This window comes from Helicoverpa zea, chromosome 13 (assembly GCF_022581195.2).
Source record: "Helicoverpa zea isolate HzStark_Cry1AcR chromosome 13, ilHelZeax1.1, whole genome shotgun sequence".
NCBI lineage: Eukaryota > Metazoa > Arthropoda > Insecta > Lepidoptera > Noctuidae > Helicoverpa > Helicoverpa zea.
Window position 1 is genome coordinate 7,380,665 of NC_061464.1, and position 14,678 is coordinate 7,395,342.

Consider the following 14,678-nt stretch of genomic DNA (forward strand, 5'->3'; position numbering starts at 1 on the left):
TAGGAATGCAAAGTTATTAGCGCGAGGTTCATGTGATATTGTTTTTATGAAGTTGCATAACAGTCTTACAGCACCAGTGCTGTATTCCTTTTAGGATATATTCTAGGCAGTCTCATTTATATTCTTAAAAAATCTTAAATATGATAAAGCTATAATTACATCAAGTTGTGGGTCGATGCTGTGTGTCCTGGGCAGCGTGTTCTCGTTGATGGAGTCGACGAGTGTTCGGTTGTCGCCGATGGGAGTGCGTGGCTGCGACGACGGTGATGACTCAGTCTTAAGACCCGCTTTGGCCTGAAATAAAAAATATTTACTATTTTGTAAAGATCAACGGAGTTTATACAAAGGCTTTAAAAAGTCATTCAAAATTTCTAATACGCATTGTTAATTTTAGTGGTCAGTTGTAATTAGTAGTAATAGAAATACCAGTTAGCAGTACGAGTTATGAAACTTCATGAAAAAAAAAACAACACACCCAATGTTAAGTCTGAGTATATGTAAATGAACCAAACCTGCAAAGCTCGAAGTCTCTCCAAGAATATCACGTGTGATTTTTCGTCGTTTTCATTACTTATATCTGAAACAAACGACAAAACCTTAAGGTTTTTTGTTTATAACTCTAATACTAAAGACAGCCATAAAATTCAGTACATAGTCTGAAATCATTTTCAGACTATGCAATTGTACTTGGAATTCAGTAGGTTACCGCCACTGAGTTTTGCGAGAACTATACGTAGCTGCATCTTATAAGACTGGAAGCCTATATCATTGTTGGAAGAAAACTAGGAAGATCATTCATTTTGGAAACAAGAGGTGTCTTGCTGACTGCCCACTAATATAAAACTTAATATGTATGTACATACCGATGTTCTCGGACTTGTAGTCGTGTTTATATATAGGCATGGAGGCGAGCTTCCTCTGGTCGGCGACTTCTCGCAGGCCGCGCTCGACGTAGTTGCGGAAGTAGAACGACGAGCCCTGCATGAACGTCCAGATGTCCACCTCGGGGTGACGCTCCTTATGGGGCAGAACACGTACATAAATACTAATATCGTAACCGTATATACCTTTTATACATCTTATAGGTGAAAATATTTTTTTTGAACTAATAATAACGCTCAAGCGTCGTTTAATGTGTCTGGCGAATCCATCCATACCCTGATAGCCTCGTTGGTCTATCTGTAACATAGCGCGACTGCTGAGCACGATGTTTCGGGTTTGATTCCCGTGTCAGGCCAAAAAGGCTTTGTGGGTTATAGAAATTTACACTAACAGCCCTTAGTCTGGAAGTTGGTAATTGATACACTTGTGCATCGGAGAGAAAGTTAACGCTGGTCCTGCTCCTAATCTTTCCACGATCGTGTCCGATTACCGTCCCGTCTGGCTATGTGAGTGAAGGAATAGAGAGTGCACCTGGGTCTGCGCAAATGCTTGTGCACTATAATGTGTCCTGCTTAGCTAGCTGATCTTGTTTGAGAACAGTCGTCGTGGCTATTACTATCACACATACCCTAAGATCATATAGCTGCGACAGTGCGTCCTTGTTGTGCTCCTTGGTGCCGATTCTCTTCAGTATGTTGGCGAGCTCCTCGTGCACGGCGCGGGGCAGGCGGCCGGCCCCCAGCGCCGCGTTGTTCGGCGGCACTGACGCTAGGACTGAACCGCCGTTCAGTGCGTCTGAAGTGTTCTCTTTCTTCTCGTCGAGTTTTAGTTGCTGGGAATAAAGATAAATAACGAAAATTGTGATTTTTTTACAGTTAAGGAATAAGAAAAAAATATATATTCAAATGGACCCACATCACACATATTGACATCATATTTTTATAGATCAAACATCTCTTAATTATTTATCTCTCGAAAGCCACTTTATAAAAAGCCAAGTTATAAGAATAGAGATTTTGTTGTCCATAGCTTCATTTTTTTTTCTTTATCTCTTCAATTTCTTTAATAAATTGGAGATGAAAGTAGAATTGTTGGAAGAACACATTTTATATTATATGAAATTGATAATTACCTTGAGTACTTTGAGTAGATAGGGATACAAGTCAGACTCGTTGACATCCGGTATTTGTGTGAGATGGTTTGTGATGGAGCCGCCCTTCATCTTGACTAGAGTATGCACCAGCGTCTTTACTGTCCTGTAACATAAATACATTGCTTGTATATATAGTCATGTATTTCAAATGAAGTAATTCTAAACATAGTTAAATATATAGCCTATCCATTTTTAGAGCCCTTTCATACATGGTTCTATTTTATTGTATTCGATTTTATTCGGCGATGTGACAAACACACATTAAGAACTGCATTCCAGATCTGGTAAAAATAGTATCGTCCACTATGACGTGTAAGATAAAATGGAGGAAATGCGTACAGTCTTCGGAATGGTGCCAGATGTAGACATATAATTATAGATTCATTTGAGATTTCACAGTAATAAACTAACATACTAGTTTACTAGTATAGCTATCGGCACGAATCTTGAGCGCTGACCTTCATCTGCGCAGAAGTGATTTATTAGCAAAGAACCAGTCCCGAGTGACGGCTATGACGCGATGCACTGCGGGCCAATCACCGCTTTAGCCCGCCCCCGCGCCTCACTTCATACCACAAAAGGGACCCAGTAAATTACTTCTGCGCAGGTGAAGGTCAGCACTCAAGATTAGTGCCGATGATTATATGCTCCAGTTCTAAGATGATTTATTTACCTGTAAGGCGTATCGCTAATATCGGGGTTCTTCTTCCAATAGCTATTAGGGTATGCCTTATAGAATAGATGTATTCTGTAGAGGACCGCGTCATAGTCTATGGAGTTGGCGTCCCACGAGGCTATCATCTTCAGGGTCTTCCAGAAACACTTGAGGAGCAGGTCCTGGTAGCGAGGGTAGGCTGGGTCTGATACCCCGATGGATTCGTGGAGTAGAGATACTATTGCACTGTAAAAGAAGATAGTTGGCGATTACGTGATAGTATATTTTTGGGATATTTAAATAAGGGCAGGTTTTGAAGGAGTTATAACATCTCTCACCCTAAACGCATATACCTGCTCCGTTCCGTCGTGAGTAAAAACAGCACACAAAATGAAAAAAGGCTCAAGACACACATCTCTTTTTAAAAGATCTTGAAAATTCTTTCCAATTTAGAAAATCCAAATCAATATACAATATACATACAAGAATAGTAAAGATTACAGTCCAAATATACAAAAGTCAATAGCGGGACGCTACTAAATTCTGAAATCAAATAAGTGCATGTGGATCATTGTCACAACCCTGATGGACGATGTTCCGTGACGACAAAAAGTTTGGCGAGAAATATACCTGCATCTTTATGCAAGTACTAGCTGGTGCCCGCGACTTCGTCTGCGCAGGTTTAGTATTTCGAACAATATGTTTACAAATTGTAGCCTATGTGTTATTCTGATGTATAAGCTATATTATTGTAAAGTTTCATTAAAATCCATTCAGTAGTTTTTGCGTGAAAGAGTAACAAACATCCATACATCCATACATACAAACTTTCGCGTTTATAATATTAGTAGGATGATACATACCAAAGTAGAGGAGTCCTCGGCGAGTGTTCGAGCACTCTGACACACACGTTGTTGAGTATGCGCACGAGCTTCTCCGCGTCGGGCCCGCTGCCCGCGCCTGCGCCGGCACCCAGCACTCGCAGTAACTCGCCTAGGAGAGAACATAGTGCTGCTTCTCCTACGTGGGACCCACAGCCCGCTGTCTCGTAGAACTGGGGACAAAGATTTTCAGATATTCGTATTCTATAAGTCAGTTCATATATAGGACATTGGATACTTTTGGAATGTATAAACAAAAACGGCATTTTTTTCTCGTATACATCTTACTAGCTATCGCCAGTGGTGTCATCCGCATCCCAAAGGAAATAATTCCTGCACCCGGATAAGGTCTCATAAAACATATTTTTGCAGTTGTGTCAGCGCAAATGCTTGTGCACTATAATATGTCTGGCGCAGCTGGCTGATCTCCTTATATGAGAACAGCCGCCGTAGCCGAAATAGACGTATATATTTATTTTTTATTTAATGCATGAAAGAGAAGCAAATAACCATACACAAGATTTTCACGTTTATAACAATAGAACATGTATCACTGCAGAAAGTTATTCATTACATCTGATCTTAGTATTCAAAAATATATCATGCACAACTCATTAAAGATAAACTAAGTATTACTCACAGTAGTAAGAGCGCTAGCTAAGCACTTGTAAGCAGGTGTAGCTTCATGCGGCGGCGCGGCCCTCAGGCGCCGCACCTGTGCCGCTATGGCGCTGACGAGTCGAGCTTCATGCGGGGCCAGCGCCCCACCCCGACCCGACACTAGAGCGCCTGAGATCAGGGATAACGCACGGATTGCCGCCTGGAATAAATAAAAATTGTTGTGTTAACAATGTTTGAGAAGTGGCGATGGCAAGTAAAACATTGATGGATTATGAAGTGCATTATTTTCGAAATTAGGCTAGTAAAATACATAGTAGGCATACAATAGGGTAACAGATTCTATGATCTAATATCGTTACTAAAGATCACTTTTCCAGCGAGCGTATGGATAGTCGATCTTGTTTTTCTAAGCGTTCAAATGAATTTCAACCTTAGAATAATAATAGACATGTCTGGTGGACTATACAACAATCATTTTGAGTCTGCATTTATCCGTTTGCACTTCGACGCCGGGCGAACACTGGTTGCTTTCACTAACTGCAGACTTCAATAGCCCACCCATCCGCTCTTTTCCTTACGACATTAGAACCACAAAAGCAATGTCATATTCCTATCTGTACTAAACTCATCTTCAGATAGATATATATATTATAGAAATCTACACTAATACACAAGCACACTCACATTGAGGTCGGGGCTGGCGATGGAGTGTATGGTGTCGGCGAGCTGCGAGTCGTCCACGTGTGCCGCGAGCGAGTGCGGCTGCGGCGTCACCAGCGGGTGCGGCGCCGGCGCCCGGGGCGGCGACATGCCTACCATGCTGGAATGATGCAAAATTATATAACAATTAGTACAGTAAATTGACCTAAACAACACTGTCTTCACAACCGATAAATGTCCACTGCTGGACTGCTTCTGAACTCTTCCCAACACGATAGGGAGATTTGCCCATACCTATTGCGGCATGGGTATGTGTGTTGAGAAGCATCATCATCATCATCATCATCTCAGCCATAGGACGTCCACTGCTGAACATAGGCCTCCCCCTTTGATCTCTGGATCTTCTTTGATTGAGAAGCATAGTGTGAGATATATTTAACTTCGGAGATGCTATAGCCCATCTCCGAGCAAGACATTGAATATCCCATTTGATGCTGTGCAAACTTCTAGTAATATGTTGTCCCAAATACCGGAAACAATGACTGACACGACGAACAATATAGTGAGTCAAATTGCACGTCAACTTCCAGTCATCTTTAGTTAGTTTGTTGAACATACTTCTGCAGTAAAACGCTACATCGATTAAAATTTCGTGAAAATGTATTATTCTTGTTCTGTGGAAATTGGACGCTAGTGAAATTGAACCAGTCAGAATATTTACTACCACAAAATCTTACCTAGATCTAATAGGCGTCTGCGTATGCGACATCTGTGGCCTCACCCCACTTGTAGGGATGGGCTCGTCTAGGAACTTGAGATCTATTTCCGCTACATCGGGCTGACGAAGCACGGGAACTGCCGCATCTAATTGCGCTATTAGCTCCGGGTCGAGACCGAATGGTCCTGTGATGACCCGCGGTTCTGGTGGGGCGCTGTTGTAAAAAGAATTGATTAGAAACAGAAAAAAATACATGTATTCTTAGGGCAAATTCTAATAAATATCTATGATGCTTGTATTTAAAGAGGGTTGACGCTAACTATCGGCAGGTTTTATAATGATTACAGTACCATCGTCCAATTACAAGGACGACGATTTTACACGATTTAAAACCTTTGTTTTAAATCGTGTGCGTGCACTTTGCAGTAAAATCGTTTGAAACTGTCAAAAAGTACGCAATTATTATGACAAAAGGTTAAAAACGCTAAGCCCTATGAAAAGCAAAAAATAACTTTTAACACTACGTAAGTACCAACTAAAGCATGTCAGACTAAACTAAATTTTGTCGTGTCGGGGGACCGCTCGAATTTATTATTTAGATACGTGTTTTTTTTTATACGAATGTTGTAATTAGGTAAGTATCATTTGATTTATGTATTTTTGAAGGTAAAAAGCAGTCCCCCGACACGTCACGTTAAACGTCCGACGCGTGGGGGGTTAAAAACGATAGTCACTAGGAAACACACTGGAAGGGCAATTCTATTTTATTTACAGTGGATGCTGAATTTCGACCTTATCGCTTTTGATTGTCCCATAAGTGTCAGTACATAAAATTCTTGCCTGATGTGAGTGAAACTGCGGTAAACATCAGGCATTAGCTAACAGTAAAATATCATACATACACTGGCATTGGTGCAGGTGGGGGTAGTTGTTCCTCCTCTTCCTCTTCGTACTCCGCCGGCACTGAGTCTACTGATATCACGCGCCGAGGCGGCTCCGGTTCCTATGCAGAACATTTACACGAATATGTATAAACATGTTATAAGAAAGTAGCTCGTGCTAACTTTATCGTGGTGTTAAATTGTTTCAATACGACATAGATATTTCCACAACTGGAGGACTTTCTCCTAGTAAAAATGAAAAAGCATTTTGTCTAAGAAAATTGGTGAGTTATCAGGTGAGTAATGTTATCAATATTCTTTTTACATTGTATTAAATGTACGGCTCTTAGTTACGTAACGTACGAATTATAGTATTGTATTTATTGTAGGTAATAATCTTATGTATTAGTTAATAACTATTTTTTATGGGCCTTAGTTGCCTGAAATAAAGGAATGGAAAATAAAATAGGTGAACACATAATAGTAATATTTATTTTTAGGATTTTCACATACCTCTTGCTGTATTTGAATGGGGCGGCCGGATGCAGATAGCGGCACAAGCATAGAGCGCCTGGACTCGGCACTGCGCGACTTGCCGGCGCGCTTGATACGCTCTTCTAGCAACGATAGATCCTTGTCTGATATCTGTGGAGGAAAATCCGATTTAGAATTAACGTCTAAAAGGAGTGATGGGAGTGGGGGTTGGTATTGTTCTTTTTAATTTTGCTATTTAACTTTTATATTATTTTAATGTTTTGCTCATTACATAAACATGAAGTGTGCATGTCAGAAGAAAGTCGAATGTGGAGAAAAATGACTTCACATCGCAAGTATACAGCATATGCAGAGGGAGAAGTATTAAGCACGCTGTCACGCACGAGCACGCCACGGCATTTGAGTTCATTTAATTGGACATTGAATAGTTTCCAACTTCCAATTTTACTATAGTTCGGCCGCTCAGAGAATGCGTTTCTGACACATCGCGATTGAACTGACGACGTAACTTTGTAATGGCGTTGCAGTACGATAAAAATATTTTTGCTGGTTGTTTATCGTTTTAACAATTGTTGAGCATTAAAACAACATTATTATATCAATAATAATCAATGAATGTTGTAATTTTGTGCCAAATTGAGTGTCAAATAACTTGGTAAACAATATTTTTCTAAATCTATACTGCGCTATTACAAGGTTATGTCAGCGCTTTATATTTGTAGTGCTGTGCTAAAAATAACAGGCAAGTATCGTAATCTGTTCTGGTTGATGGTTCTTATACAGTTATAGGTACTTATAATATAAAATAATACGTTTTGTTTTTCTTTTTAAGAATTTGAAAATAATGGACTATAGGATAACTTTTATGAAATATAAAAATAAAACTATGATCAAACTGAACGCGCGAAAGAAAGTAGCATTTTTATATTTAGGTTGAAAATGGTAACCCCAAATGGCATCATGGGCCGTCATTTTGTGACGCTAAATAGTCATTTGTTGTCGTTTCGTGCGCTAAGACTAAGTGCCCTGCCTCATTAGGACGCCAATGGCGACGTCGCCGGCTACGTATCCAAGCAGTTAGTATTGAAATGTATGGAACCTAACTCACTTGGCGACGGTTTGGTAACGTCGCCAAATTGGAGGCGTGGCAACGAGCTACAGTTCCCTATGTGGCTTCTGGCTACCGTGGCAACTTGGCGACGTGGCCACAGTAGCCACTATAATGTACACGGTAAAGCGCACCTCCCTCACACAGTCGCCAATGTGGTCGCCAGTCAGCTTGCAATTTCTTGAGCGACAACGTAAACAATTGACTGTCGAGACGCCATGGCCACTCGACTTGGCGACATTTGGATGCCAGAAGTAGCCAGACCTGTGCCGCTGGCGACGTCGCCATGGCGTCCCAGTGAGGTAGAGCTCTAAAAACCTGATTTTGGAAGATTTTGACCGAGATATCAGGATTGATTCTGTTATTGATAATACCTAATATACACGTAGGCGAAGATGATGATGAAGACACCACCTCCTCAAGCGAATCGGAGTCTGATTAACATTCTGTACGCACATTCAATTCAATGTACTTACTTAATTGCATAGAAATACAGATTGTAACTTTGTAACAAAGAATAAATAAAACGATTTTATTATATGAATATTACCTTTTTTTGGTTTCCACTTAAATAACTAAAATATAAATTTTAAATGATTCCGCCAATTTAAAACGAAAATAATCTTAAAATAATGCGGCGGTTTATTTTGGGGGAACGGTAACGAACTCAGTGTTATGTTGTGCCCATCACTAGTCCTGACTAACTGATAGGTGTCAGGAACGCATTCTCTGAACGGCCGAACTATAGGTTCTTTTCCTGAAACTTATCTACTTTTTAAAAATTATATTCACCTGGCCAATCATCTTATAGACCTTCTCTCCCTCTAAGAAGTAGGCAGAAGCGACACAGTTGAGCGCGGCGGACCTGACGGCGTTGTCCCTGTCTCCGATGTGCCGCGCCAGCTCCTTCAGAGCGCCGCCGCCGCCGCTGCCCATTACCGTCGAACCGTAGGTTTCTAGTAGGTGCCCTATGCACTCTAGACATTCTGTGGGGGGAAAGAAATAAGGTGTTTAGACGAATATTTCTAGATTGTTCCAATCTTGGAAGCTTTGACATAGTCTAGTATTTGGGCAAAATTAAGTCTTATGGCAGCGAGCTGTGTGCCAAATTACACACTAGAGAAAATTTCAACAAAGGTGCTACTTGTCAAGTTCACCGTAACATATTGGAAATTGAACGTAAAATATGATATTGTCATTTATTCGTGGAAAACTGACGGTGAAATCAGGCCTCAAGGACGTAATTTTTAAGTAAACGGTTCATTAATTATGCGTAACAGCAATCCAACACCTATCTTGCTAAATGTCAAGATAATATTTCCCAAAATATAAGTTCGCAAAACGGTCAAGCATTTTATACTAGAACTATAGATACAACTTGTTGAGAAAATAATGTAAACTTACCAGCACGTTGTCTCGCATTCTTAGACTTCAATCCTTCCATCAAATACCCGAACAGCTTGGTGACGGAGTACACCACACATATTTGTTTGAACAGAGCTTTCACGCCGTTACGAACCGTATCTTTTGGATCACCCACCTAATAAACACACGGAATAATATAACTTTTCCTTTTTTCCTTCACTGAAACTATGTAAAGGAAAAAGTCTCTTTCAAAAACAATAATAATATGATAGGATATATAAGTAACACTTGAAAGGTTTATCAATTTATGATGGTTATGATAATTATGCAGAATTAATACATATCAATGCCAATGATAAGTTGATAACAATTATCGGAAATTACTATCTTACATCTATATCTAAAATTAATATCTGTAATATTATTCATATTGCTTTCTAATCAGCTAGAATTATACACTTGTATTAATAACTTATTCACGTTATCATAACGCATGTTTGGCTGTCTATAATATAGAATTTCATATAATATAGAATAAGAATGGATAGAATTTCATATAAGGTAGACTGGTAGAGAACGCCTAAGGCGTTAAGTCCGCCGTTATACAATGTGCAAAAAGTATTTTAAATAATATAAATAAATAATCATTATTCATGTTATAAGGCGCCTTATCCATGGAGCATCTTTAGCAGAAGCAATTTTTGGAAAGGCATCTAAAAAAAAATCTTGAGAGGCAAATAGAATTGCCTACGTCCATTTGATAATTTAAGAAAAGCTTGTTGCCAGTTTCTGAACAGTTGCTTCTTGTGCAAAGCGCTTAATAATAACGCAAGTTTCATCTAAGTTTCTGGGCAATCTTTTCATTAATTTAACTACAAAATCAGTCTAAATAAAATAACAAATGTTATTTACCTTGAGCACAAGATAAGGTATAAAGCAGTTAGCCTCATACTCGGGCATAGTATAATCACTGTCCATCAGATGTGTGAACACTATAGACAGGTACTCCAAACCCTTGAGAATGACCGATGGGTTGGTGTCGAAGAACCTCAGGGTCAACCATTTGAGGACCAGGTCTAGATTGGCCATTAAAGCTTGGCCGTTCTCGTGTAAGTCTTCCGAGAGAGATTCTATTGCTTTCAGATGGTATCTGTGGAGAAGAGAACATGCTAGGGATATATGACGGATTGATTTAAAAGCAAGTTAATAATAAGAATTTGGAATATTAAGTGATCAGTTTGTAGACTTTATTACAGTTACACTAAATAACATTTTTGCGTAAAATATAAGTGAACTTAAAAAAAAAAGTCAATTTTTTTTCGTTTATATCAACTTACATTCTTAACTTTATTAAATAATATCTTTTCCGCATTAAGATGCAGTAAAGACGCTTCGAAATTAAGTAAGATAACATTAATTGCAATTTACCTGAAGTCATTATGAAACATGTTGGCGATCAGCTGTTTATTCAGTCCAGCGGTCGCCATCTGCTCTTTCAGAAGTTCGAAGAATTCCTCGCGGGGAGTTGTGAAGTTCCATTTCAATACTGAAGACAAAAAACAATTACATATTTAGTTATTTTGATATAAAGAAAAGTGGTTCAATGGTTTCGTAGACAGACATAAATCTCGCATGCAAACAAACGAACATTAAAACTTACCAGCCACATTATGCAGTGCCGGATTGAACCATCTTACCACAAGACCACTCAACAGTATTACGAAACTTACATTTTCACTTTCTAAGCTACCACAGCTCAAATGCATACCGTTCTCAAAAACATCAAGGGTGAGTTGCACCATTAAACTATAACGATAACCAAACCATAACCAGACTACTTGCCAGTTTTGAACAAACATTGGTCATATCGGCGATTTGACAACTGACAATGGTTCGGTTATCATTATAGTCAAATGGTGCAACCCAACGCAAATATGTAGTACTAATTGAACTATACTTCGGCCGTTCAGAGAATGCGTTCCTGACACCTATCAGTTAGTCACGACTAGTGATGGGCACAACATAACACTGAGTTCGTTACCGTTCCTTCAAAATGAACCGCCGCATTATTTTAAGATTATTTTCGTTTTAAATTGGCGGAATCATTTGTTTTATATTTTAGTTATTTAAGTGGAAACCAAAAAAAGGTAATATTCATATAATAAAATTGTTTTATTTATTCTTTGTTACAAGTACATTGAATTGAATGTGCGAACAGAATATTAATCAGACTCCGAGTTGCTTGAGGAGGTGGTGTCTTCATCATCATCTTCGCCTACATGTATAATTATATTATTATCAATAACAGAATCAATCCTGATATCTCGGTCTAACAAAAGCCGGGTAATCAAATAAAAACAGATCGAAAACACTTGAAAAACGTGGTCTATGCGCACGAAACGACAACGGACGACTGTTTTAGCGTCACAAAATGGCGGCCCATAACGCCATTTGGGGTTACCATTTTTAATCTAAGTATAAAAATGCGGTTTGGTCATAGTTTTATTTTTATATTTCATAAACTTTATAATTAAGTCTTATAGTCCATTATTTTCCAATTCTTAAAAAGAAAATCAAAACGTATTATTTTATATTATAACTGTATAAGAACAGATTACGATACTTGCCTGTTATTTTTAGCACAGCACTACAAAATATAAACCGCTGACATAACCTTGTAATAGCGCAGTATAGATTTAGAATAAAAAACTTTTTACAAAAAAATTAAACCGACTTCCCAAAACACTAAAAAGCAAAAAAAAAACTATTTTTAGGTGCATCGGCCTAGAAGTCGGTGTCTAATGGATGTTACTAAGTTAATTTTGCCACCGACTTCTAGGCCGATGCACCTAAAAATAGTTTTTTTTTTGCTTTTTAGTGTTTTGGGAAGTCGGTTTAATTTTTTTGTAAAAAGTTTTTTATTTAAAGCTTTTCAGTGATACGAATAGTTGTCACTATCCATACAAGTGAGAAGTTCTCATCAATACAAAGAATATAAGTCCAAATACGAGGTATTTTACATATTCAGTTGTCGAGTTCCCTCGACTTACTTTCTCTGGTCTCCATCATCAGGTCAGCTCCAAACCTTCACTGTTGCAAAGGTCTTGTCAATACAAATAATTTAAGCCCAAACACGAGGTAATTTACATATTCAGTTGTCGAGTTCCCTCGACCCTCTCTGGTTTCCATCATCAGATCAGCTCCAAATCTTCACAGTTGAATAGTGCTTTTAGGCGTACACCTGAGTGTCAAGTTTTTACCCTATGTATGCCTACAACTTTCGAAGGTTGCCCTCGATTTCTCAGGGTTTCCATCATCAGATCCTGACCTGATGTCTATGGGACCACCTCGGGAGTATATCCTATCAAACAAAAAAAGAATCATCAAAATCGATTAATAACTGGCGGAGTAATCGCGTAACAAACATACAAAAAAAAAAAAAAAAAAAAAAAAATACGGTCGAATTGAGAACCTCCTTTTTTGAAGTCGGTTAAAAATATTGTTTACCAAGTTATTTGACACTCAGGCATCGTTCAGACCAAACGTATTGTCGGCCGCTGACTGTGAGCGCGCGTTACGCAGTTTATTGCTTTTCCATATATATTGAAATTGTCGTTCACACCGAACCGACTATACGCTGTTACGTCGTCTGTTGTAGCTGACTCTCAGTGGCCGATTATTTTACTACGCGACTATGCACGGCGGACGCGGATTGGCTACGCGGACGCAGTTGCCGAATAGCGCCGCTCCGCCGCGTACGCACCGCCGCGCCTCGGTACAGCACGTCGATAATTAGTGTCCCTTTAAGGCATCGTTCACACCAAACGTATTGTCCGCCGCTGACTGTGAGCGCGCGTTACGCAGTTTATTGCTTTTCCATATATATTGAAATTGTCGTTCACACCGAACCGACTATACGCTGTTACGTCGTCTGTTGTAGCTGACTCTCAGTAGCCGATTATTTTACTACGCGACTATGCACGGCGGACGCGGATTGGCTACGCGGACGCAGTTGCCGAATAGCGCCGCTCCGCCGCGTACGCACCGCCGCTCCGCCGCGTCCGCACCGCCGCGCAGTGATGCCAGATTGGGGGGATTCCCCCCAAATTTGGGGGTATTTTCTGCCCACGGGGGATTTTTTGGGGGGAACAATCCTTTGGGGGGATCAGCGGGAAACTACACAAGAAACTGTAAGAATTTTCACTGTACATGAAATATTTTTATTGAGCCTAAGTTACTATGGACGTCTGACATTGTTCTTTTCGCAATTGTTTAAACGTGATTGATTTGATTATAATAAATAAGTGTTGATTACAGTACAAGTTGTTTTCCTCTTACCTTAAAGTAATTGTCAATCTTTCTTCTGGCTGAATAGCACGTCGATAATTAGTGTCCCTTTTATATAAACTTATACGTATTAAAGATAGTAACTCATCGAATGTTTTTACTGTCATACGAAAATATTTCTTGAACTTATTTGGATAAAGTCTATATTCGAAATATAAAGTATGAAATTGACCAAGAAAACATCTCTTCAAAGGAGATGGCCAAAAAAACACCCAGAGTCGACAGGAACTTCATATGTATGATTGGATTCAGTATAATTTGTGGATTTTAAAAAGTATTTCAAATCATCTAAAAACCATGGGGTTCTCTTTTTATAACGTTTTTTCGATCAAGATTTTAGTTCACAAAAAAGTTTACTTTTACTGTTTGATGTTCGTTAGAAGTTGAATGCAGACTCGTGATTGGACCGTTTTGCATTGCTATAAGTCATTTGTTATATTTGACAATGTCACATGGCGCGATTTTCAAAGACAATTTCTCCAAAAACATATCATAGCCAGTTGTGAAGGTTGCATGTAACTGTGAAACCTCTCCAAGTAGGTAAGGTCGGTGCTTAATCGCATCTGGAGTGGTTAAATACAAGACCTTTTAATCACCAGGCCAACTCAGAAACTATGGGGATATTACTAGTGGCTTGTATAATGTTAGTTTACTTTGCTTTTTTATGTCCTTTGATGTTAATAATCTTTAAAATCAACATATATTCAACATAACCTATTTTTGCGATAATATGAAATAGCTCCAAAACCCCATGGATTTCAGTCTGGATTTTTTGGCACCATCAAAGGTCTATCATAAAGAACCTATTGGTAACCATTTCATTGCTGTCGATTCTGGGTTTTTTTTCTATGAAAATTTGGCCATCTCCTTTAAGGGATGTACCCACAATCTCTTCTTTTTATTATTTTCGTC

At 39.0% G+C, this 14,678-nt stretch overlaps 1 protein-coding gene across 2 annotated transcripts in view; it reads right to left on the reverse strand.

Moving 5' to 3' along the window:
• LOC124635558 (protein mini spindles) overlaps nt 1-14,678 on the reverse strand; it is a 37,700-nt gene that overhangs the window by 3,227 nt on the left and 19,795 nt on the right. For both annotated transcript variants that reach the window (XM_047171475.1, XM_047171477.1), the window contains exons 21-36: nt 10,848-10,965; nt 10,332-10,569; nt 9,459-9,594; nt 8,847-9,040; nt 6,965-7,096; nt 6,473-6,573; nt 5,590-5,784; nt 4,877-5,012; nt 4,212-4,391; nt 3,554-3,744; nt 2,709-2,936; nt 2,015-2,138; nt 1,511-1,714; nt 864-1,017; nt 513-577; nt 160-294 (exon numbers count right to left, since the gene is read on the reverse strand). In XM_047171475.1, coding sequence (XP_047027431.1) covers nt 160-294; nt 513-577; nt 864-1,017; nt 1,511-1,714; nt 2,015-2,138; nt 2,709-2,936; nt 3,554-3,744; nt 4,212-4,391; nt 4,877-5,012; nt 5,590-5,784; nt 6,473-6,573; nt 6,965-7,096; nt 8,847-9,040; nt 9,459-9,594; nt 10,332-10,569; nt 10,848-10,965 — 2,531 coding nt within the window. The remainder of the gene's footprint in view (nt 1-159; nt 295-512; nt 578-863; nt 1,018-1,510; nt 1,715-2,014; nt 2,139-2,708; nt 2,937-3,553; nt 3,745-4,211; nt 4,392-4,876; nt 5,013-5,589; nt 5,785-6,472; nt 6,574-6,964; nt 7,097-8,846; nt 9,041-9,458; nt 9,595-10,331; nt 10,570-10,847; nt 10,966-14,678) is intronic.